The sequence below is a fragment of the Stegostoma tigrinum genome, chromosome 26 (genome assembly GCF_030684315.1).
Source record: "Stegostoma tigrinum isolate sSteTig4 chromosome 26, sSteTig4.hap1, whole genome shotgun sequence".
Taxonomy (NCBI): Eukaryota; Metazoa; Chordata; class Chondrichthyes; order Orectolobiformes; family Stegostomatidae; genus Stegostoma; species Stegostoma tigrinum.
Window position 1 is genome coordinate 14181390 of NC_081379.1, and position 24718 is coordinate 14206107.

At 42.9% G+C, this 24718-nt stretch overlaps 1 protein-coding gene across 3 annotated transcripts in view; it reads left to right on the forward strand.

Annotated features, from left to right (window-relative positions):
- The window catches only part of morc2 (MORC family CW-type zinc finger 2), a 107147-nt gene that overhangs the window by 5519 nt on the left and 76910 nt on the right, over positions 1 to 24718 (forward strand). For all 3 annotated transcript variants that reach the window (XM_048556396.2, XM_048556397.2, XM_048556398.2), the window contains exons 2-3: positions 10535 to 10588; positions 24541 to 24575. In XM_048556396.2, coding sequence (XP_048412353.1) covers positions 10535 to 10588; positions 24541 to 24575 — 89 coding nt within the window. The remainder of the gene's footprint in view (positions 1 to 10534; positions 10589 to 24540; positions 24576 to 24718) is intronic.

Here is a 24718-nt window from a genome sequence, read left to right on the forward strand (position 1 = left end):
TGTAGGCAAAAGACTTGATCTCTCATGGGTTGAAGATTTGTTGGGCTTAATCAAGTACAGCATAACTAATTGGAAGTAAAAGATTTTATTGAGAGTAAAGCAAAATGCACCGAGGGTGAAGGGAAGGAACCCTCTTGAGGGATTGCACAGAATATCAAATTATTTTGAGGTGATTGAGCTACACGCAACTCAAAATGAAGTGTCCACAATCACTTAGGTTGTAAATTGAATATATTTTCTTTTGGAAGGCTTCATGCCACATTTCTAGACTAGAGCATTTTTTTAAGGTGAAAGGCATCCAGCACTGCCGGGGGTGGGCCAGGAGGCGGGAAAATGTCTTCTCTTTAAGATGGATGCCCTGTTATCACCTGTTAGACCTGTGTTCATCTGTTCACAACTTTAATCTCTTCAGTCAGGATTCCAACACGTTGACAGTGACGAAATGGCCATGACCAAAGCCACAAATAATCTTCCCTCTGTTGTGCTTTGCTCCCTATTGTCTCTGGAGGGTAGGTGACATTGGCAGAGTTCTGTTTATTGTTCTTTGACTTGCTACTGAGAAGTTGCTAAGGCCGTTTCCTAAATTTAGCCTCATAATGTGTGATTAAAGTCACATTTAGGCCAGATTAGGTAGAGATGGAAAACTTTCATCAATGAAAGGCCAATTGGGGTGTTGCAATAGTCAGTGCCCCCCCCCCCCCGTCCCCGGTATCAGACTGTATTGTTGCGTTAGCTGAATTCAGTTTCGTAATTTGCTCTAGTGAGATTTTAAATTTGCATCTAGCCTAAAATAGTTAGTGTGTGGCATGAACTGCTGGAGGAAGTGGTGGATGCAGGTACAGTTACAACATTTAAAAGATGTTTGGATAAGTACATGAGTAGGAAAGTTTTGGAGAGATATGGCCAAACACAGGGCCCGGAGTAGGTTCTGATTAATTGTAAAATTGTCAGCTTTCAATTTTTTCGCTGTCTGGTGTTCATTATAAAACTATAACTAAATAGAGATCTCCTCAATCTCAATTTCTAGTTGTCATGTTTGTGTATGACTGTCATTAATCATGTTATTTTGTTTAATTTTTTTTATTGAAAAATGCTATTATTGTACTAGCTTAAGAAACAATTTTATAAGTTGTTTTGCAGTGATCTGGTCATGTTGGTATAATTTAAGCTTTTTTAATTTTTATCAAGAGCAGTATCCATTGAAAATTTTTTAAACCATTGAAGCGCTCAGTATAGTGGAAAGTGTGCTTTCAATTGTGGCTATACCATAGTACACATTTTATTTTGAAAACAATGAATGGTAACTTATGGTCCATTCCCTTCTGGGACAGCTGGTGCAGATCCTTTGTATACCTGGGATGAGGAGAACAGATCAGCATTGGTACCTGTGAACTCAGTAAACATACTGCTGTTCTGATTTGATTGCTATATGTTCTATTTCGATTCATTTGACTGAATGTGGGTATCGTTGACAAGGCCAACCCATTCTGAAATGCCTTTGAGAAGGTGGTGACTGAGCCTTTAATTTGAAATCCCCTTGACCTAGGAAACAAACCTAGTCACTGCTTCTATAATGGCAGTGAAAATGATACTTCAACTAAGATACAATATACTCAAAGTTTGGCTGCTGCAGCTGTCCGCATTTCTCTAAGGTGAAGACAGTATTCTTCCATAATGTCCAATTTCCCCTTTTCTAGGAGTTTCAGCATATTATCAAGGAATGCTTTCTTTTGTAATTTTGGCTGTATGTTTTTAAGTTTACCAGCACAGACATTGCAACATGAGAGTTTTGCAAAACCAGTTAGAAAAGTAAAAGTAAAGTACAGTGGATGCTGGAGATCTGAAATTTTTTAAAAAAAGTTCTGGAGCAACTCAGGAGATCTGGTAGTGTCGGTGGAAATTGAGAGAAAAACTTGACATTTCAAGTTGATATGACTCTTTCTCGGAACTTCTTGGGCAGTTGCAATGGGTCTCTCCCCAAATTAGAGCTGTAGTCGAAGCTTGGACCAAAGAGCCGAACTGGTAAGGTGAGAGAACTTCCTTTGACATCAACATAGTATCTGAGTGCATGTAATTTCAAGGACCTCTAGAAAATTAGGAGTCAGTGGGAATCAGAGAGTACACTCCACTGGTTTGAGTTGTAATTGGCACAGAGGAGTATGATTGTGATTATTAAAGGTCTCTTATCTCAGTCACAGGATTTCCTCGAGGGAGTGCCCTTTCAATTATCATCCCTGTATTCAGAGATCAGAAGTGGAGTATTCACTAACTTTTGCACAATGAATATTATTTGTGACTTCTCAGCTGTTGGAGCTATCTATGTCTGTATGTAACAAGACCTTGACAGGCTGAAGCTTGAGCTGATAAGTTGCAAGTTATGTTCACATCGTGTGAAGTGAGAGATATTGGTTATCTTCAACAAGAGAATTTAACCATTGACTGGGAACTGAAGTGGGCCAGGCATATATATACTCTGGTTCACGGTGGTCAGAGGTTGGGATTTCTGTGGCAAGTAACTCGTCTCCCTTCTTCACACAGCCTGTTAACCATCTGCAAGGTAGTTTGGGATTGTAATGGAATACTGCCCTTGCCTGGATGAATGCAACTCACTCAACAGTCAAGAAACTTGACACCATCCAGGGCAAAGCAGTCCAGTTATCAGGTATACAGTCTGTAAGATGGACTGTAGCAAATTATCTTTACTCATTTCACAACACCTTCCAATCCCACAACCTCTACCACCTAAAAAGGTAAGGACAGCACACACATTCACATTACCAATGTGAGTGCCCCTCCAAATCCAATTCCATCCTGACTTGGAACTGTCACCTCACCCTCTCTGTCATTAGGTCAAAGACCTGGAACTCCTTGAACAGCGCTAAGTCTATCACATGGACTGTAGTAAATTCACTGAGTTGACTTATTACCATCTTTTCAGGGGCACCTGAGGACAGACCATATATGTTGACCTAACCAGCAAAGTCGTCCTCCTCTGAGAGAGTAAAAGAAATGCTGCAGTGAGGTAATTTTGTGCATGGATCCAAAATGAAACTGAGGCAGTGAAGTCATGCACACAACTGACAGTTGGAAACAAAGAATCACAGATTGCAAAGATTTCCATTGAGATAATTTGTATTGTGCTTTGTGGTAAATATATCTTTATATTATAAAGAACTAATGCCCACATTTTTGGTAGCTAGTGGGCAGTTGGGTTTGTGGGCACCCAACTTTAACTATTAAGTCATATCAAGGATGTGAAATAGTGCTTCTCTGCATGACTTATTAACTAAATTTCTCTTAAAACTAAGATAACAAAGTGTGAAGCTGGACGAACACTGCAGGCCAAGCAGCATCTCAGGAGCACCAAAGCTGACGTTTCGAGCCTAGACCCTTCAGAGAAGGGGATGGGGAGAGGATTCTGAAATAAATAGGGAGAGAGGGGGCGGTGGACCGAAGATGGATAGAGGAGAAGATAGGTGGGGAGGGGATGGGTCAGTCCAGGGAGGACGGACAGGTCAAGGAGGCGGGATGAGGTTAGTAGGTAGGAAACGGAGGTGCGGCTAGAGGTGGGAGAAGGGGATAGGTGAGAGGAAGAATAGGTTAGGCAGGCGGGGGTGAGCTGGGCTGGTTTTGGGCTGCAGTGGCGGGAGAGGACGAGCTGGGCTGGCTTTGGGATGCAGTGGGGGAGGGGGAGATTGTGGACTTCACAAGCTTCAAATTCATACTATTGGGCTGCAGGGCTCCCGAGCAGAATATGAGTTGCTGTTCCTGCAACCTTTGGGTGGCATCGTTGTGGCACTGCAGGAGAGCCATGATGGAGATGTCGTCTAAGGAATGGGAGGAGGAGTTAAAATGGTTCGCGACTGGGAGGTGCAGTTGTATATTGCGAACCGAGCGGAGATGTTCTGCAAAGCGGTCCCCAAGTCTCTGCTTGGTTTCCCCAGTGTAGAGGAAGCCACACCATGTACACTGGATACAGTGTACTACATTGGCAGATGTGCAGGTGAACATCTGCTTAATATGGAAAGTCATCTTGGGGCCTGGGATGGGGTTGAGGGACGAGATGTGAGGGCAAGTGTAGCACTTCCTGCGGTTGCAGGAGAAGGTGCCGGGTGAGGTGGGGTTGGAGGGGAGTGTGGAGCGGACAAGGGAGTCACAAGGAGAGTGGTCTCTGCGGAAGGCAGACAAGGGTGGGACTACTTTGGATTTCTCCCTCTTGTTGCCGTTGCCATTGCTAACACTGAGAATTGTACGCTGTCCACAAGTTAATGTTTTGCATTAACTGTCTTTTGCATCATTAAAAGTGGCAAGCATTAGATGGGTATCACAGGCAAACTAGGCACCTGTAGACCTTTTTGTATCTCAACCAAATGAGAGATGATAAATGTGCTGATAACAAAGTGACCTTGGACATCAAACCTGCATGTATTCATGTCTTTACCTGATTTGCCTCACTTGCATTTTCTACTTTAAGATTATCAGACCATGATAAGGAGCAGGATTTTTCTTTTTACTCCCTTAACTATCTTTCCCAAAGTCAGGGGGTATGGTGTTCAAATGTGTAATTAAACTTGGGGTCTTAATGGAGACATTGCAGCCCACTCTTTATTTTTCTGACAGTTTTTATATTTCAAAGTTATCGCTTCTTGACTGAAGTATTTTTTCCTTCTTTGCAAGCAGTTTAAATATTTTGGGCTTCAAGTTCATTATTAAAGGGAGTGTGCGTGTGTTCAGATGTTACAGTTTTGCTGGGCTTTAATATTACTTTAGGATCGATTTAGAGTTTTATTTATACATAATGGCAAAGGTTAGACGAAAAGAGTGTAGCCTCAACTGTGTATAACATGGGGCGTTTGGTGACGTGGAAATCTGATTTCACTGGAGCAGAACAGTTTAATGGTGAAACTGCAGACTGACTTTAAGAAGGAACCCCAGGGGTTTTTGAACATTTCACATATTGACTGCTGCTGCAAGGTTTTCAATTCGTACAGCAGGAAACAAATGTTGTGCAGCCCTCCATTTGGCAGCGATGAGAGAAAAATACCCTGAAGCTTTCAGGCAGTACTAAAGCTGTCTCATTGCATATCTAAGTGGTGAAGGGAAAAAACATGTCACTGAGATTTGGGTAATGTAGTGGTGGACACTTTTAAATTGTTCACCTTACGCCCATCTAAATTTTGAAAGGCACTCAAGTGAGGTACTGGGTTGCTCTGAAGAGACTGTTATACTACTACTGATTACAGGTCTCATACACTCACTGACTTTTATAACACAGGAGGAGGCCCTTCCACCCATCATATATACCCAGTCTACAAAGATCTAATTAAACTAATATCATTTCTAGCATTTGGCCCATAGTCTTCAAGGCTATTGCAACGTAAGCGAGTATCTAAATGCTGCTTAAATGTTGAGAATTTTTGACTCAGCTGCCCTTTGGATTAGAGAGCTTCAGGCCTCCTTCACCCAAACTGGATGAAAATATTTCTTTTAGCTCTTCTAAGTCTTACTTTAAATCTATGCACCAGTTATTAAGCCCTCTACAAATGGAAAAAGTTCTTTCCCCCTCTACCTTTTATATCCTTCAATGTTATGCATCTCTAACATTTTCCTCTTATCCTTTGCTGAGCCAAGGAAAATTAACAGTTATCCAATCTTTCATTATAGCTCAGACCAGACAATGTCTTGGTAATACTCCTGTATACCCCTTTTAATGCTGTCACATATTTCCTATAATGTGACCAAAACTGTATGCAGTACTTCACTTGTGGCCTAATCGCAAGCAAGATCTCCTTGCTGTTGCATTCTTTTCCTCAGCAAATGAAGGTAAAAATACAACATGCTGTCTTAACCATTTTACTTAACTGTCCTGCTGCCTCAGTGATCTGTAGATATGCACATAAGACCTCCAAACTTCAGTATATTCCAGGGTCCTACCATTTATGTTATAATCCTTTTCCTCAGTCCTTGCAAGCATGTTAACTCTCCCTTTTCCAAGTTGAACTTTATTTGCCATAGCGTTGCCCCCTGACCAGTCCGTTGATACCCTCCTGAGTCTTGTGACTATCCTCTTCCTGGTTTGCTACCCCAAAAGTTTTTCACCTTGTATGTTTGTAGTAATCTTGATCTTTTCCCTTGCATTTAACCCTGCATCATTAATTTGTTTCAAGCACAGCAAGGGTCCCACCAAAGATCCTGGGGAGCAGCATGGGAAACAAACTTTCAGTTACAGAAATGTCCCTTTACCATCAACTTCTGCTTCCTGTCTGTCAACCAGTTTTAGATCCAATGTGCTATTTTACCTTGGATTGCATGGAGTGTGACTTTCTTGACCAGTCTGTTCTGAGGGTCCTTCTGAAAAGCCTTGCTAAAGTCCATGTAGACCACATGAAATGTATTATGTTTCGCTTTCAAAACATTTGATCAAATTTATCAAGCACTTCCCTTTTCAGGTCCATGCTGACCATCACTGACTAATGTGGTCTTGACTTCTAATATGAAAATAATAGCTCGGGCTCCTGATATTTCCTACCTTGCACCCCACTCTATAATCTAGGATACATCTCATTCAGGCTTGTGGACTTATCCGCTCATGAGGCTGCTAAACCCATTTGTACCTCCTTTCTTTGTAATTTCTTCTAATATTTTGCAGTCCCCCACTCTGATATCTATATCCATGTTGATATTCATTGAAGACTGTGCACACATCTTCCAGATACACTCTCTCTCAACCTCAGTTGTTCCTATTGGGCTTTACTCTTGCCCAACTTAATTTCTTGCTCATTATAGATTTTGTAAAGAACCTTTTGAGCTTTTCAGTATACTAATTCACCAATGCTTTCTCATGAATTATTTGTTTTCCCAATTTCCTTTAAAGCACTTTTTATACATCTGTTAGGACTGTGATGAACAAGCTGTATCTGCTGTAAGCTTTCTTAATTCTAACCTTTATGTCCCTTTACATTAAGGTTTTCTGGTCTTTGCCCCACCCTGTCTTTTTGGGAACACAGTGCTGTCTTTTGTCCTTAAGTGTATCCCATTGCTCTCTGTTTTATCTGCAAGTACGTGCTCCCAGTCAATTTCTTTTCCTTTTTCTTTTCCTTGTTTTTCTTTTTGTTCATTCATGGGACATGGTTTTCATTGATTAGGCCAGCCTTTATTGCCCATCCCTAGTTGCCGTTGCCATCTTTAACTGCTACAGTCCATTTGTGACAGGTAAATCCACAATGCCAGTCCCCTTGGGCCAAGTCACATGCATCTTGGTAAAATTAGTTTTTGTCCATTTAGGGACTTTTCTTGTTCCCCATCCATTCTTTATTCTTTTCCATAACCAACCTAAATGTAATTGAGTTATGGTCACTATCTCAAAAATGCTTCTAATCCCATAAGCCAGGTATATCTTTTTTAATTTATGAAGGAGACCAGAACTGTGCACAGTCCTTCAGGTTTGGTCTAGCCAAAGCCACGTAGTTTCCTTGATTTTCTTGCTTCTGTACTCTAACCCCTTTGCAATGAAGGCCAACTTGCTTTTTACCTTCCTAACTATTTGATGTACCTGCATGCTTGATTTCAATGAATGATGCACAAGGGCACCCAGTGACCTTTATTCGTCAGCTTTTCACTTTTTATTCCTGTTTGAAAAAGAAGCTTATGCTGTGCTTGCTTTTCATAAAAGACTTGCAACAAGATTAATAATTAATCCTTTCTCATTGCAGAAAACCAATTCTAGGATAGCCAATTACCCAGCCTGGTTCCTCAGTGTACTGGTCTTTTTTGAAAAAAAAATTGTACGTGCTGCAGGAATCTGTCTTATATTGTGGTGCTTATGTCATTTTTCCAGTCTGTGTTGATGTTGTTTGTTCCTTAGTTCCACCCAGACCAATTCTACATTGTAGATTTCCGCACTACTGTCCTTCCATGCTGTTGCACTGATTTCACCTTTGACTAAAGCCACCCCATTTCTTCCTTTTGAGCTGTAGTAGAGTCAGTAGTTATATGTCATGGAAACAGATCTTTCAGTCCAAGCAGACCACGCCGAACATTATCCTAAACTAAACCAGTCCCACCTACCTGCTCCTGGCCTATTCTTCCAAATCCTTCCTATTCATGTAATTATCCAAATGTCTTTTAAATGTTGTAATTGTACCCACATCTACCACTTTCCCCAGAACTTCATCCCACACGCAAACCACCCTCTGTGGGGGGGGGAAAAATTGTTCCTTGTGTCTTTTCTAAATCTCCCCCCCTCAACTTAATCATGTACCCCCTAAGTGTGAAATTGCTCATCCTAGGGAAAAGACAACTACCCTTAACCCTATCTATACCCCTCATTATTTTGTGGAATTCCGTCAGCCCCTAACCTCATTACAACCTTGGTTCAAACATGGACAAAAGAGCTAAGTGGAATTCCCTCCCTTATGTCATTGTGGGTCAACCCACAGCAGATGGACTACAATGGTTCAAGCAAACTGCTCACAACACCTTCTCAAAAGACAACTAGGGATAAGCAATAAATGCTAGTCAGTCATTAACGCCCACATCTCACAAATGATTTTGAACATAAAGCTCTGAGGAAGGGTCAACTGAAACGTTAATTCTGAATTCTTTCCACAGATGCTGCTAGACCTGCTGAGCTTTCCCAGCAATTTTTTTATTTCTCAATACCTTTTGGCGTCCAATTCCCAGCCTTGGCTACTCCACAGATGTGTCTCTAAACTTGGAATCATATTCTACCTGTGTACAGGTACTAACCCTGTTAGTTCTTATGCCTTATTATGACTATTCTGTGCATTCAGGTATAGTATCTTTTGGAATTGTCTTTTGATACTTATACAATTCCCCTATTGGCTGCTAGCCCCTGTTTCCTTTGCCTTTCACTTTCGCTATCTACTTTCCTATCTTTCATTTCCATCTTTTTGTCTCCTGATTAGTGAACATTGTGTTGCCCTCGTCATCCTCCAATGCAGCCTCTTCAGTTTGTATGTATCTGATTGGCCCCAATGCCTGAAGAATCTAAATCCTTGCATCTTCTCCACGGCTGCACATTCACCTGGTCTGTCCTCTTTACAATTTTGCTGGGAGTAATCCTGAGATTGCTTCCTTTACAGGGCATGCTCTTGAATGTATTTCATAAACACCTGCCTTTCCCTTTTTCATAACTTATGACATTGATTCTATTATTAACCACAACTTCTGAGTGTTCTCCCTTCTCTTCACAATGTCCTGCAACCACTATGCTAGCATCAAGGATATCACTAAGGGAGGAAATTTTAATGTCATGGTGTTGTGTCTACAGCTGGAGAAACCTCTGTTATGTTTGCCCTGCAATGGGATCTCATGTCACAATTGTTGTGCAACTCTGGTTGCGATGACTTCGGCTGTTGCTGTGTTTTGTTGAGGATATTTTTTTGCCTGTGGGTTTTTTAACCTGTCCACCTTGCTGTACAGAGAACATAGAACTGTACAATGTTATTAATAAACATACCAGTCTTGGCAATACTCCTCCTGGGCTCGTGGATTTTATGTGAAATTAACCCTGAAAGCCTTTACTTCTGCTTTGACCAATTCTCAGTGTATCCTTTAAAACAGGGACTTCAAGCCATGTATTTAACCATGGTCTCACCACACTGATGTCAGTGTCCAGCAGGTTGCTGAGATGCTAATTATTTTGTTCTGGTATTCAAATACCCTGATGTAAGGGGAGGTGATGGCCTGGTGGGATTATTGATGGACTTTTAATCCGGAGACCTAGGTAATGTTCTGTGGACCCAGGTTAGAGCCCTGACGTGGAAGACAGTGGCATTAGAATTCAAGTACAAATCTGGAATTGTGAGCCTAATGAAGACCATTAAAACCATTGTTGATTTTTGGAAAACTCATCTGGTTCACTAAGGAAGCTGCCATCCTTACCTGGCCTACATGTGACTTCAGAACCACAACAATGTGTTGTTCCTTAATTTCCCTCTGTGCAATTAGGGATGGGCAATAAACGCTGGCATGGCCAGTGATGCCCTTATTGCATGAATGAATAAAAAAAGAAGTTGGGTTTGTAAGAGTTGAAAAATGTTTCAAAAATAAGTATGGTGAGAAATAAAATGATAATTACATATACAATAGAGAATTTAGGATGAGTACAGTCATTTTATTCCACCACCTTCAAAATTTCCCAAAGCTTATGACAAACAAAACCTTCAATTTTCAATTGTGTGATCCTGCTGTGTGCTCCCTTGTCACACTTTACTAATTTAAAAGTATGATTATATTGTAACGATTTGAGACATTTCTAAAAAGTATAAGATACTAAATACATTTTCTTTGTTAAAAACATTTTGACTGCTAAACACAACCCAATTTTGGATATTTATATTGCTGGGCCAGGTCAACTTTTCAGATGGCTTCAATGTGAAAATTTCATGCGTTTGTCATTCTACTTGTTTCTTTGACTGACAAATAATATTATTTGTGACCGTGTAAACTGTACTGAAATTCTGGCAAAACAGGTGCATTTTTAAAACAATTTCCATGTTTTAATTTTCAGAACCACTCATGAGTTTCTTTTTGGAGCATTGGCAGAGCTAGTAGACAATGCCAGGTAAGAATTTTCTCTTGAAATCTATGGGTGTTATCTGTTTCAAATTTATTACCACCTTTTGAATCATTGCAAGTGGGATTTGTGCTGGTCTTTTGTAATTATTCTTTATTTCACTTAGTGTTTTTTCCACTGAGAAACATCACTAAATGAAAACACAAAGGACTGAAGAAATTCAAGTTTGGCACATCCTGTGTAGGATGAAAGTGTGAATGTTTTGAATCCGCTCTGAATTCCTCAGAACTCACTATAAGTGAATACACTTTATTCATTTATGCGCTTGCTAACATTGAATTTTCCCTGAGCATTTTTTCTTGATATACAGCATTAACATCAAGTTAACACTGCAGTACAATGCTTCAGCAATACTGTCGTCGTTAGAGATGTGTGAATGAAACAGTTTAATATCTGCCTGATCCAGTGGTCAAATAAATATTAAAAGCTTTTAAATAGTGACTTTTACATAGGGGATTGTGGAAAAATCAATGAAGAGGCAATGAAGATATGGTCTTTTTCTGTAATGGCACCTTCCATTAGCTGTTCTTCAAGGGTTGCAGCTAAAGGAGTTTCCTGTCAAACCTCAAAGTGGGGAGAATGCCTGGTGGACTTGCACAGTGAAATACCCAAACAATCACTGGGCAGGCACTGGAGTTGAGGCACCTTTTGGAAATCAATCAAGCGTGACCTTGAATGGGCTGAAAATCCTGGGGGAGGAGACAAGAGGCCTAGAGGCATTGGAAATGGAATCAAGCCAAGTTTTTGAGTATGCAGTTGAAACTGCTCCCAGATACTGGTGGTGTTCTAAAGGCAGATATGCTGCATTTATGGCAGCGTGCCAGTGATGTTCCAGCTTGCATAATGAAGAATCCTTAAGCAACTCTGCTGTCAAGCAGCTGGTGAGGGTTAACTTGCAAAACTTCCAACTGTAATCACCAAGTCTAACCACCTGGGAGAGCAGGACTGTGTTGTGAAGTATTCAACAGACTGAACTTGCCAGAGGTACCTTTCATCTGGAGGTAAAATTTAAAATTCACTCTCTTTTGCCTCAAAGCACCAGGGTCCCGGGTTCGATTCCACCCTTGGGCAATTGTCTGTGTAGAGTTTGCACATACTCCTTGTGTCTGCGTGGGGGTGCACTGGTTTCTTCCCACAATCCAAGCATGTGCAGGCTAGGTGGATTAGCCATGCTAAGTTGCCCGTAAGGTGTAGATTAAGGGGGATTGGTCTAGGTGGGATTGGTCTAGGTGGGATGCTGAGTGTCGGTGTGGACTTGGGCTGAAAGGCCTGTTTCCACACTGTAGGGATTCTGTGATTTACAGCCACTGTCACAATTTCATTCATGTCCTCTAATGTGAAACTGCTGAACTTTAGATTCAGAAATATAAATGACCAAACAGTTGATACAACTGAATCTTGATTTTTGCCTCAGTCCTTATTCATTTGAGTTTGGTGTATTGATTCCTGTTGCAAAGTCAAGCAAGTGTTCTTTACATATTTTGATGTACTGGATGCCTTAATTGATATCTGACCTCTTGTGCTGAGTATCAAGTCCATTTTCCACCCATCTTACTACATGCTGTTTCTGGAATAAGTTGCCATTCATCGGATGTCCTGGGATTATCCCTCGCTGCTGCATCATCTTTAAGAAGCCACTTGCGCACCTGGGTAGCTGCTGTAAGTCTGGAACTGATCTGTATTGTTCCTGATATTTGCCTCAGTCATGGCAGACTGGAAGAAATTGGGGTGCTGGAGATCTTATTTGTTAGGCTGGTGCACAGATGGTAAATACTTTTTTACCTCCCTGGACCAGTAGTGAAGATCATGATAGTAGATGGTGCCAGCCAAGTCCAAGATTATCACTCAGGTTAAAGTGCCTTCGGCCGTCTGGCCAGGTTCGTGTCCTTTGCTATTCTGCCAAGGTAAGTACTGCTATCTTCTTCTCAGTACCTCATGCTCATTGTATCTTTGCTACTGTAACCATGAGTTGATGTGTGTCTGAGTACACAGTGTCCTTGTAGCAGCATTGCAGTGATTGTTGGCTGTGCAGTATTGAAGTGCAGAAGCATGTTTAAGTGGTTTGGAAATGTTCCATGAATGTTCTCAGATTTTGGTACAGTGGATTATGTTCAACATGAGCTGGTTGCACCAAAGGACCTGTTTCCATACAGTATGTCTCTATGACTTTGTAAAATGTAGGGTGCCCTGAGAAGTTGATGCCTTGTGTGCATGATGGAAGTCATTTAGAGCAAACAAAGTGAATGCTCCCAAGCGTCTGCTCTGGTTTCTGTGTTGCCTTTCATCGTCAGCCAGTTTATGTGGTAATGTTTGGTAAGATCTAAACCAATAGTGAGTTGCGTTGTTAACAAGGTATTCAAGAAGCAGTGCTGATCGTCTGTTGGGATGTTTAGTGAGAATCTTGTCATTCTACTTGAAAAGAGCCTAGAAGATGTGTAAAGGGTGCCCGTGGTGCAGTGTAATACCCCTCCTTTTGTGAGAGAAGATCCATGCTCGTGTCCCACCTTACTTAGTGTGGCAACATGACAAAAAATGTTGGTCAAAATAACTGTACAGTACAGTATGCCTGCAGCCACATGAGTGTGAAAACACCTGCCCGCAGAAGCTAAGCAGATTCAGGCCTCATTAGTATTTGGTGGAACTGTTATGGTACACTGGCAGCGTTTCTGCCTAAAACAAAAGGCCCAGGTTAAAGTCGTGTGCTTCATTATGCATTGAACAGGCTGCTCAAAAATATCTACTAGATACCCTTGAATCTCATGATTAACCCTGCTGAACGTCTCTCCCAATTCTGTGAGACAGCTTGTCCTAGCCCACAGCAATCTGCATCTGGTAAGATTTTGCCCACAGTCTATTATGTGGGGCGGCATTCCACGTTTCCTAATTCGTTATAAAAAGGGCCTTTTTTAACCAAATAGCTTTGAGAAGAACTGTTATCTGTCTGCTTCAAAGGAATTGGGACTCATCGATCCTGGTTGTTCGTATGTTTATTGTGTGGAAATTTTGCTGGCAGAAATCAGCTGTTGTGTTTGGCTGCGTGATGATTACAATTCAGCGCAGTTGATTTTGTAAGGTGCTGAGATGTCCCAGTGTGCTTGAATGCTATGCAATTGCTGTTGTATAGTAAAACCATAAGACACAGGAGATGTTTAAACTCCCCTTTCATGCCAAATACTCCCATTACCCTTGATTTCCTTATTACGTAAAAGTCTGGGATTTGGGTATACTTTGAGTATACTTGGCCTTTACAGCCCTCCGTGGTAAAGATTCCACAGATTCACTATCCTCCAGAAGAAATTCTTCTTCATATCTGTTTCAACTGGGTAACCTCTGACTCTGAGATCATGCCTTCTGGTTCTAGATTCTTCCACAAGGGGAAACAGCTACTGGGCATCTACCCTGTCAAATGTCTGTGCAATCTATAATTTAAAAAAAACGCAAGAACTTCGAATGCTGTAAATTAGAAACCAAATGCAAATTGCTGGAAAAGCTTAGCAAGTCTGGTAGCATCTGCGAAGTGAAATCAGTTAATGCTTTGGGCCTGGTGACCCTTAGAACCCGGAATAGTTCTGAGGAAGGGTCACCAGACGCAAACGTTAACTCTGATTTCTCTTCACAGATGCTGCCTGACCTGCTGAGCTTTTCCAGCAACTTGTGTTTGTCTGTTAAGAGTCTTGCATGTTTCATTGTGGTTGCTTTTTTTTTTATTATTCTAAACAGCAGTGAGTACAGCATACTTGACCTCTCCTCTCAAAAATCCCTCCATAGCCAGGATCAACCTGGTGAACCTTCACTAGACTGGCAGGAAATCTTCCCTAAGATGATGGGACCAAAACTGTTCACTATTTTCAATGTTGACTTACTAGCACCTTAATAGATTGAGCAAAACTTCCATATTTTTGTACTTCATTCCTTTTGCGTTAAAGGCCAGTGTTCCATTTGTTTTCTCTGTTACCTCTTAACATGGATAATTTGTGCAGGAGGGGTCCCAAATCTGTGCTGCAGCTTTTTGTATTCTATTCTCCATTTATATAATGTTGAACTCTCTTGCCCAAGGACATAACCTCATATTTTCCCACATTATGTTCCATCTGCCAATATTTTGCCTGCTCCTTCTCAAATAATCTGTTTCTATCCCAAAGTAAGGACACATCAAGGCAAAAACAAAGGGTGAAGATTTCAATTTTAACTGGTGTCTTAAAAGAAAGATATTTAGGGAGAAATTTCCAGCGCTAAGGCCCCCTGAAGCAGAAAGCATGGTCACCAGTGGTTAAGATTGGCTATGTTTGAGGTCAGAATTGGAAGAATGGAGGTATACCGCATTATGTTTTGGGGCTAAAGGAAATGATGTAAGTAGGTAGGCCATGACCGTGATGGTTTCTGAAACGAGGGATGGGTATTTTAAGGTTAATCAGGGTCAATGTAGATTATCAAGACATGCATGATGCGTGTGTGGAACCTGGTGAAAGTTAGGATTTGAGCAGCAGAGTTTTGGTTAAATATGCCAAGATTGCACACAGTCTAGTTCAGCCGTGGCTATTGCCAGGGTGAGAAATTAAGTGTAGTGTTTGTAATTTTAGATGAGAGCCTTTTGGCACTGTGGCAAGGACAGAAATCTGTTTGGAATGATTCAAATGTGGGAGTTATGAAAAAGGTGGCAAGCACTTGGGAGGCAACAGCACATTCAAGAGATAACAAGTGTGGGGCTGGATGAACATAGGCCGAGCAGCATCTTAGGAGCACAAAAGCTGACGTTTCGGACCTAGACCCTTCTGACTTTGTTACCTCAGATTCTCCAGCATCTGCAGTTCCAATTTTCTCTAGCACATTCAAGAGCTTTGAAGAGGAAAGAGATGTTTGAAATGAAGTGACAGTTTGTAAGGATATTGTTTTTTAAAGAGAGGGCGAAAGCAGCAACTTTACCATTGGTTGCTGAGAAATACGCAACAACAGCCTTTGTGTGTGGGAGAAAGGATTTGTTATTTTCCAGAACAACATTCTTGATTATATGGAAAATATGCATGTCTGCAGTTTTATCCAGATATTTTGTTGCAATCTGCCAAACTCTTGTACTGCTGCTGTCTATTCCTTTATTTAGGGCATGAAACACTTAGATGGCTTCTGACTTTTTTTTCATGCATTCTGCAATACTTTTTTTTAAATTTGTTGATTTATGCTATGCATGAGAAATCATACGACTTCTGAACTGATTTTTCACCCAGTTTATGGCTGCGTAATTTATTGATGAAAACTCAATCAATTGGTGAAAATAAACAGTCTGTAACTTTACCTTCCATCAAGGAATGTTTCAAACTGTTTCACACTGTATCTTGTTGAATTTTCCAGCATTAGGTTTGAGTCTTTTCTGGAATGTATAAAGCCATCAATATCTGAATTGTGTACTATATATGGATTTGCTACGTATTAAGTCTGAGGACTCTTGATTAAAGGAACATGATTAAAATATAAGCAAGGATTCTTCTTTGGTTCAGTTGCTGAAATGAAGCTGAATGAATCTGATGCATGGCCTGACCTAAAGCAGGTGTGAGATTAGCAATGTAAAATAAACTCTTTTGGATTGCAAAATGGAAATCAGCCAAAATTTGCCCTTCTAACAATATCAGACATGAATGCGATGCCATGTATAATTTAATTATTTTAAGTTCTCTCTTGGGATGTGGGCATCGCTGGTTGGGCCAATATTTATTGCCCATCCCTAGTTGTTCCTTGAGAAGGCGTTGATGAGCTGCCGCCTTGAACCACTGCAGTCCACGTGCTGTAGTTTGACCCACTGTGCTCTTAAGTGTTCTACCCTTCGTGCCTCAATAAGGAGGACTTTACTGGGTCATCAGGATTGTTTTGACACAAAAGTAGAACATAAAGTATAGCACAAGATCAGTCCTCAGTCCACGACATCTGCAGTGACCATTATACAATTCTAAACCAATCCCATCTGCCTGCATGTGGTCTCTACCGCTCTATTCCCTGCTTGTTCATAGCCTTTCTAAATACGTCATAAATGTTGCCATCGTATCTGCTTCTAACATCTCCCTGGCAGTGCATTCCAAGCATCTATCACCCTCTGCATTTTTAAAAAAAAACTTGCCTCGCACATATTCTTAAGTATTCACCCCCTCACTATTAACCTATGCCCCCTAGTATCTAACGCTTCCACCCTGAGAACGAGAGTCCTGTCTATCTACCTATCCATTGCCTCTCCTAATTTTATATACTTGTGTCAGGCTACCCTCAACTTGCACTATAGCAAAAACAATCCAAGTTGATCCATGCAGGCAATATCCTGGTAAGCCGCTATTTCTCTGCCTCCATAGCTTCTGCACCCTACCTATAGTGTGGCGACCTAGATCTACACCAAATTAGGCCAATCTAAAGTTTTATAGAATTGTAACATGACTTGCCAACTTTAATACTTGATGGCAAAAATGCTGTACGTTCCCTCTCCACCTTATCCACTTGTGTTGCCACTTGCACTCCAAGCTCATTCTACAGCAGTACTCCTAAGAGTCCTGCTAGTTACTGTGTATTTTTCTCTTGTATTTGTGCCCCAAAATGCTTCACCTCACACTTGTCCTAGCTAAACTCAATCTGCCAGTTCTCTGCCCTGCTTAGCAACTGATGTTGAGGCTACCTTGTTGAATTTTTTTAAGTCAGAGATTTTTGAACAGTAAGAGAATTAAGAGTCATTTTGCTTTGGTGGCTAAGTGGAGCTGAGTACATGAAAAGATCAGCCCTGATCGTATTGAATGGCGGAGCAGTCTTGATGGGACAGAGGGCGTACTCTAGCTTCTGTTTATGTTCTTATATTCATATACATCCTGCTGTATCCTTTGACAGCCATCCACATTATCCACAACTCCACCAATTTGCAAACTTTCTAACTAGATCCCCTATATTTTCGTTGAGTTTGTTTATTTGAATTACAAACAACGAGGTCCCGGCACTGATCCTTGTGGAACACCACTGACCTCCAGACAGAAGAACACACCTCCACAACTGTTCTCTATCTTCTCTGTCCAGTCACACATGGCAAGTAACAACAACTGTAACTTATACTTCCAGATCCACCGATCATTAAGGACTTTGTCAAATGCTTTTGTAAAGTCCATATAGACAACATCTATTGCCATACCCTAATGAATAATCTTTGTTACTTCCTCAAAAAAAACTCAATCAAATTGATTCAAGACCTCTCCAAGACAGGACAAGATCCTCCTTAATCCTACTTGCTAAGAATACGTCACAGCTCCTTTTAGCCCTTCTAACTTCTTGTTAAAGTTCTTTCCTGCTTCCTTGATATTCCTCATGGGCATTGTTTGATTTCAGTTTCCGTAACCTTACATATGCTTTTGTTTTCTTTTTGACTAATCTGTCACTATCTCTTTCTCATCCAGGGTTGATGAATGTTACCATCCTTAACTTTCATCCTTAGAAGATCATACTAGTCATGAATACTGATACTGCCGTTTAAGAAGACACCCGTATAGAGATTTGAATTTACTTTCAAACAGCCACTCCAATCTAATTTCTCCAAATTCCTGCCAAAGTTGTTGTATTTAGCCTTCACCACCAATTTAGCACTTTAACGTAAGGACCAGCCTTGTCCTTATCCACAACTATCTCAAAATGTGTGGAATTGTGACTACTGTTCCCAAAAAGCTCCCCCACTGAAACTTTGATCACATGGCCAGGGTCATGCCCCAGTATAATAAAACGTGAGGCTGGTTGAACACAGCAGGCCCAGCAGCATCTCAGGAGCACAAAAGCTGACGTTTTGGGCCTAGACCCTTCATCAGAGAGGGGGATCGGGAGAGGGAACTGGAATAAATAGGGAGAGAGGGGGAGGCGGACCGAAGATGGAGAGAAAAGAAGATAGGTGGAGAGAAGAGTATAGGTAGGGAGGGGATAGGTCAGTCCAGGGAAGACGGACAGGTCAAGGAGGTGGGATGAGGTTGGTAGGTGGGAGATGGAGGTGCGGCTTGGGGTGGTGGAAGGGATGGGTGAGAGGAAGAACAGGTTAGGGAGGCAGAGACATGTTGGACTGGTTTTGGGATGCAGTGGGTGGAGGGGAAGAGCTGGGCTGGTTGTGTGGTGCAGTGGGGGGAGGGGACGAACTGGGCTGGTTTTGGGATGCGGTGGGGGAAGGGGAGATTTTGAAGCTGGTGAAGTCCACATTGATACCATTGGGCTGCAGAGTTCCCAAGCGGAATATGAGTTGCTGTTCCTGCAACCTTCGGGTGGCATCATTGTGGCACTGCAGGAGGCCCATGATGGACATATCATCTAGAGAATGGGAGGGGGAGTGGAAATGGTTTGCGACTGGGAGGTGCAGTTGTTTATTGCGAACCGAGCGGAGGTGTTCAGCAAAGCGGTCCCCAAGCCTGTGCTTGGTTTCCCCAATGTAGAGGAAGCCACACCAGGTACAGTGGATGCAGTATACCACATTGGCAGATGTGCAGGTGAACCTCTGCTTAATGTGGAAAGTCATCTTGGGACCTGGGATAGGGGTGAGGGAGGAGGTGTGGGGGGCAAGTGTAGCATTTCCTGCGGTTGCAGGGGAAGGTGCCGGGGTGTGGTGGGGTTGGAGGGCAGTGTGGAGCGAACAAGGGAGTCACTGAGACAGTGGTCTCTCCGGAAAGCAGACAGGGGTGGGGATGGACAAATGTCTTGGGTGGTGGGGTCAGATTGTAGATGGTGGAAGTGTCGGAGGATGATGCGATGTATCCGGAGGTTGGTGGGGTGGAGTGTGAGAACGAGGGGGATCCTCTTAGGGCGGTTGTGGCGGGGGCGGTGTGTGAGGGATGTGTTGCGGGAGACGCGGTCAAGGGCGTTCTCGACCACTGTGGGGGGGGAAGTTGCGGTCCTTGAAGAACTTTGACATCTGGGATGTGCGGGAGTGGAATGCCTCATCATGGGAGCAGGTGCGGCGGAGGCGGAGGAATTGGGAATAGGGGATGGAATTTTTGCAGGAAGGTGGGTGGGAGGAGGTGTATTCTAGGTAGCTGTGGGAGTCGGTGGCCTTGAAATGGACATCAGTTACAAGCTGGTTGCCTGAGATGGAGACTGAGAGATCCAGGAAGGTGAGGGATGTGCTGGAGGTGGCCCAGGTGAACTGATGGTTGGGGTGGAGGGTGTTGGTGAAGTGGATGAACTGTTCAAGCTCCTCTGGGGAGCAAGAGGTGGTGCCGATACAGTCGTCAATGTAATGGAGGAAGAGGTGGGGTTTGGGGCCTGTGTAGGTGCGGAAGAGGGACTGTTCCACGTAACCTACAAAGAGGCAGGCATAGCTGGGGCCCATGCGGGTGCCCATGGACACCCCCTTTGTCTGTAGGAAGTGGGCGGAATCGAAAGAGAAGTTGTTGAGCGTGAGGACGAGTTCAGCTAGGCGGATGAGGGTGTCGGTGGAGGGGGTCTGGTCGGGCCTGCGGGACAGGAAGAAGCGGAGGGCCTTGAGGCCATCTGCATGCGGAATGCAGGTGTATAGGGACTGGACGTCCATGGTGAAAATGAGGTGTTGGGGGCCAGGGAAGTGGAAGTCCTGGAGGAGGTGGACGGCATGGCTGGTGTCACGGACGTAGGTGGGGAGTTCCTGGACCAAAGGGGAGAAAATGGAGTCCAGATAGGTGGAGATGAGTTCAGTGGGGCAGGAGCAGGCTGAGACAATGGGTCGACCAGGGCAGGCAGGTTTGTGGATTTTGGGAAGGAGATAGAAACAGGCCGTGTGGGGTTGGGGAACAATGAGGTTGGAGGCTGTGGGTGGAAGGTCCCCTGAGGTGGTGAGGTCATGAATGGTGTTGGAGATGATGGTTTGGTGCTCGGGTGTGGGGTCATGATCGAGGGGACGGTAGGAGGTGGTGTCGGAGAGTTGGCGTCTGGCCTCGGCGATGTAGAGGTCAGTGCGCCATACTACCACTGCGTCACCCTTGTCTGCGGGTTTGATGGTGAGGTTGGGGTTGGAGCGGAGGGCTGCCCGAACTGCGGGGGATCTCTGTCTCCATCTCAGGCAACCAGCTTGTAACTGATGTCCATTTCAAGCCCACCGACTCCCACAGCTACCTAGAATACACCTCCTCCCACGCATCCTCCTGCAAAAATTCCATCCCCTACTCCCAATTCCACCGCCTCCGCCGCATCTGCTCCCACGATGAGGCATTCCACTCCCGCACATCCCAGATGTCCAAGTTCTTCAAGGACTGCAACTTTCCCCCCCACAGTGGTCGAGAACGCCCTTGACCGCGTCTCCCGCATTTCCCGCAACACATCCCTCACACCCCGCCCCCGCCACAACCGCCCAATGAGGATCCCCCTCGTTCTCACACACCACCCCACCAACCTCCGGATACAACGCATCATCCTCCGACACTTCCGCCATCTACAATCCGACCCCACCACCCAAGACATTTGTCCATCCCCACCCCTGTCTGCTTTCCGGAGAGACCACTCTCTCCGTGACTCCCTTGTTCGCTCCACACTGCCCTCCAACCCCACCACACCCCGGCACCTTCCCCTGCAACCACAGGAAATGCTACACTTGCTCCCACACCACCTCCCTCACCCCTATCCCAGGCCCCAAGATGACTTTCCACATTAAGCAGAGGTTCACCTGCACATCTGCCAATGTGGTATACTGCATCCACTGTACCCGGTGTGGCTACCTCTACATTGGGGAAACCAAGCGGAGGCTTGGGGACCGCTTTGCAGAACACCTCCGCTCGGTTCGCAATAAACAACTGCACCTCCCAGTCGCAAACCATTTCCACTCCCCCTCCCATTCTCTAGATGACATGTCCATCATGGGCCTCCTGCACTGCCACAATGATGCCACCCGAAGGCTGCAGGTACAGCAACTCATATTCCGCTTGGGAACCCTGCAGCCCAATGGTATCAATGTGGACTTCACCAGCTTCAAAATCTCCCCTTCCCCCACTGCATCCCTAAACCAGCCCAGTTTGTCTCCTCCCCCCCACTGCACCACACAACCAGCCCAGCTCTTCCCCTCCACCCACTGCATCCCAAAACCAGTCCAACCTGTCTCTACCTCCCTAACCTGTTCTTCCTCTCACCCATCCCTTCCACCCACCCCAAGCCGCACCTCCATCTCCTACCTACCAACCTCATCCCACCTCCTTGACCTGTCCGTCTTCCCTGGACTGACCTATCCCCTCCCTACCTCCCCACCTTACTCTCCTCTCCACCTATCTTCTTTTCTCTCCATCTTTGGTCCGCCTCCCCCTCTCTCCCTATTTATTCCAGAACCCTCACCCCATCCCCCTCTCTGATGAAGGGTCTAGGCCTGAAACGTCAGCTTTTGTGCTCCTGAGATGCTGCTGGGCCTGCTGTGTTCATCCAGCCACACATTTTATTATCTTGGATTCTCCGGCATCTGCAGTTCCCATTATCACTCATTCCCCAGTATAGTGTCTAGAATGGCCCCTTCTCAGGTTGGACTATCTGAATAATGTTACAGGAAACCTCCCTGGATACGTCTTCTAAAGAAAAAATTCTGCCCCATCACAGTCCCTAGCCCTAAAAGAAATCCCAGACAATATTGGGGATGTTGAAATCACCACCTGCAATCCTGCGATTTTTTTAAAAAGGTGTTGTTCCTTCAGTGGCCACCAGGAAGACAACGTAATAGCATGGACTGGGTTAATAGATGGGAAACAGCATGTATAATGCAGTCTTCAAGCTATGGCTAGTGGTGCCTCAGCCACTGTGATAACAACTTGGATGCGTTTCTTTTAGTCTCCAAGTTTTCTGACCATCCACAGCTCTGAGACAGTGAGATGTGAGAAGTTTACAAGGTTGCAAAGAGATATGCATACATTAACTGTGCACATTAACTGTTTCTCTTCCCTTTATTGATCAGTATGTTGAGTATAGGAGCTGAGAGCTCATATTGTACAGGACATTGGTTTGGCCACTTTTAGAATACTTTGTTCAGTTCTGGTCACCCTGCTTTAAGAAAGATTTTGTGAAACCTAAAAGGGTTCAGAAAAGATTTACAAGGCTGTTGCTGGGGTTGGAGGGTCTGAGCTTTAGGGAGAGGCTGAATAGGCTGGAGTTATTTTCCCAAGAATGTCAAAGGCTAAGGAGTGACCTTGTCGAAGTTTATAAAATCATAAGGTGCATGGGTAGGGTGAATAATCAGGTCTTTTGCGCAGGGTAGGGCAGTGCAAACCTAGAGGATGTTGAGTTAGGGTGAGAGGGGAAATATTTAAAAGGGATCTGATGGGCAACTTTTTCATTCAGAGGCTGGTCAGTGTATGGCATACACTGCCATCAGAAATGGTGGAGGGCGGTACAATTACTTAAAAGGCATCTGGATGAGTATATGAAATAGGAAAGGTTTAGAGGAAGATGGGACGAATGCTGGCAAATGAGATTAGATTAATTTACAGTAACTGATCAGCATGGACAAGTTAGACTGAGGTTGCTGCATATTTCTATCACTGTAATTTTGGGAAATGTGGTTTTTTTTGAGGGAAGAATTTTTTTTTAAAATGGTTTTTAAATGGTGAGGCTTTGCCCTTGTACAAGAAACATAATGCAGGTCCAAAAAGTAACTAGACAGGCAGGTAGTGTGTCAACCTTTATTGCAGAGAAATTTTGATTATATGAATTTTAAAAAATCTTGTCACAAGTACCTTTGCTGAGGCCATACTCTGCTATGTACAGTTTTGATTTTCTTATGTGAAGAATTGGTACTTGTAGCAAAAGTTCACTAGATTGATTTGAGATCAGAGAGTTCTCTTACAGTTGTCTTTTTTATGTATTTCGGTGTTTGAAGAATGAGAATTGATCTCATGAATATATGGGCTTGAAGGGGCCGATGGGTAGACAGGGATTGTTTCCATGGAAAGTCTTAAATGAGGGGACATTGTCTTAAATAAAAGATGACTCATTTAAGACTGACAATACAAAGAATTTCAGTAGTCACTTGTGTACCTTTTTGGAATCATCTGTCCCAGGTGACTGAACTTGGTTATTGTTGATATACAAAATGGACAGATTGGATTTTGGACTCTGGGATATTCAAAGCAACTGGAAATCCGAGTGAAAAACCAACATCAAACGTCAGTTATAGTTTTACTAATTGAAAGGGAAGCTTGAAAGCCCATTTGTCTTTGGTTCTTAAATACTCACTAAATCTTGTTTGGAGGCCTAATAGCAATTTGACTCCAAGGCCTGTTGTCTTACAGTTGTGGTTGATGACATATTTTGGCATTAACCTGTTAGAAATTAAATAAGATAGCATGCTTAATGCATTAAGCATCTCAATGCCTTTAATTTTCTTTCCCAATCCAAAACCATTAGTAAAACTCTCAGAATTGGAAATTAAATGTTTTGAAAATGGTGGAAGCATAAGTCCATTAGTATGCAAAAGAGGATTAACCAAGCTCAAGGTTTAGGTAAGGATATAAAATGTAGGAGCAGAAATATACCATGCTCCCCATAGAGTCTGCTCTGTCATTCAATGAAATCATGGAGGAACTGATAACCCTCAACTCCGCTTTCCTTCCTTTTAACTCCTCAATTCCATTGCTGATTTAAAAATCTGCTCATCTTATTTCTTTTAAAATATTGATCGACCTTCTGTGCTTTTCTCAATTTTCTATTCTTTCAAGTTGACCATTTATTGAAAGTGTGTTGAGCAAAATGAATATATCTTCTATATTCCAGAAAATACTGGCCGAAATAAAAATTACTGTGAGATCCTTAGAGTGCATAATGCAATATTTGACATCAGTCGCCCAAAAAGCTTATTTTTATCCACAATTTACTAACAGCAATGTAATAGTGTGATTGTAAGGATATGCAACTTTGGAGTTTTGAAAGATTTTAATCTTTGGTATTTTTGACCATTATGTCCTGAACTTAATTTTTCCATCAATTATTTATTTCTCTGATAAATTTTATAGGGATGCTGCTGCTACAAGAGTGGATATTTACACTGGTAAGTTAAGCAGATGCTATTACTTTGTTTTATCTAAATTATGAAGTCACTGAAAAAGTGAAAAACCTGAAATTAGGAGTTGACTTGAAAAGTAAATCTACTCTCCGTAATATTCCCCAAGTCACAAGTTCAGATTTATGTCA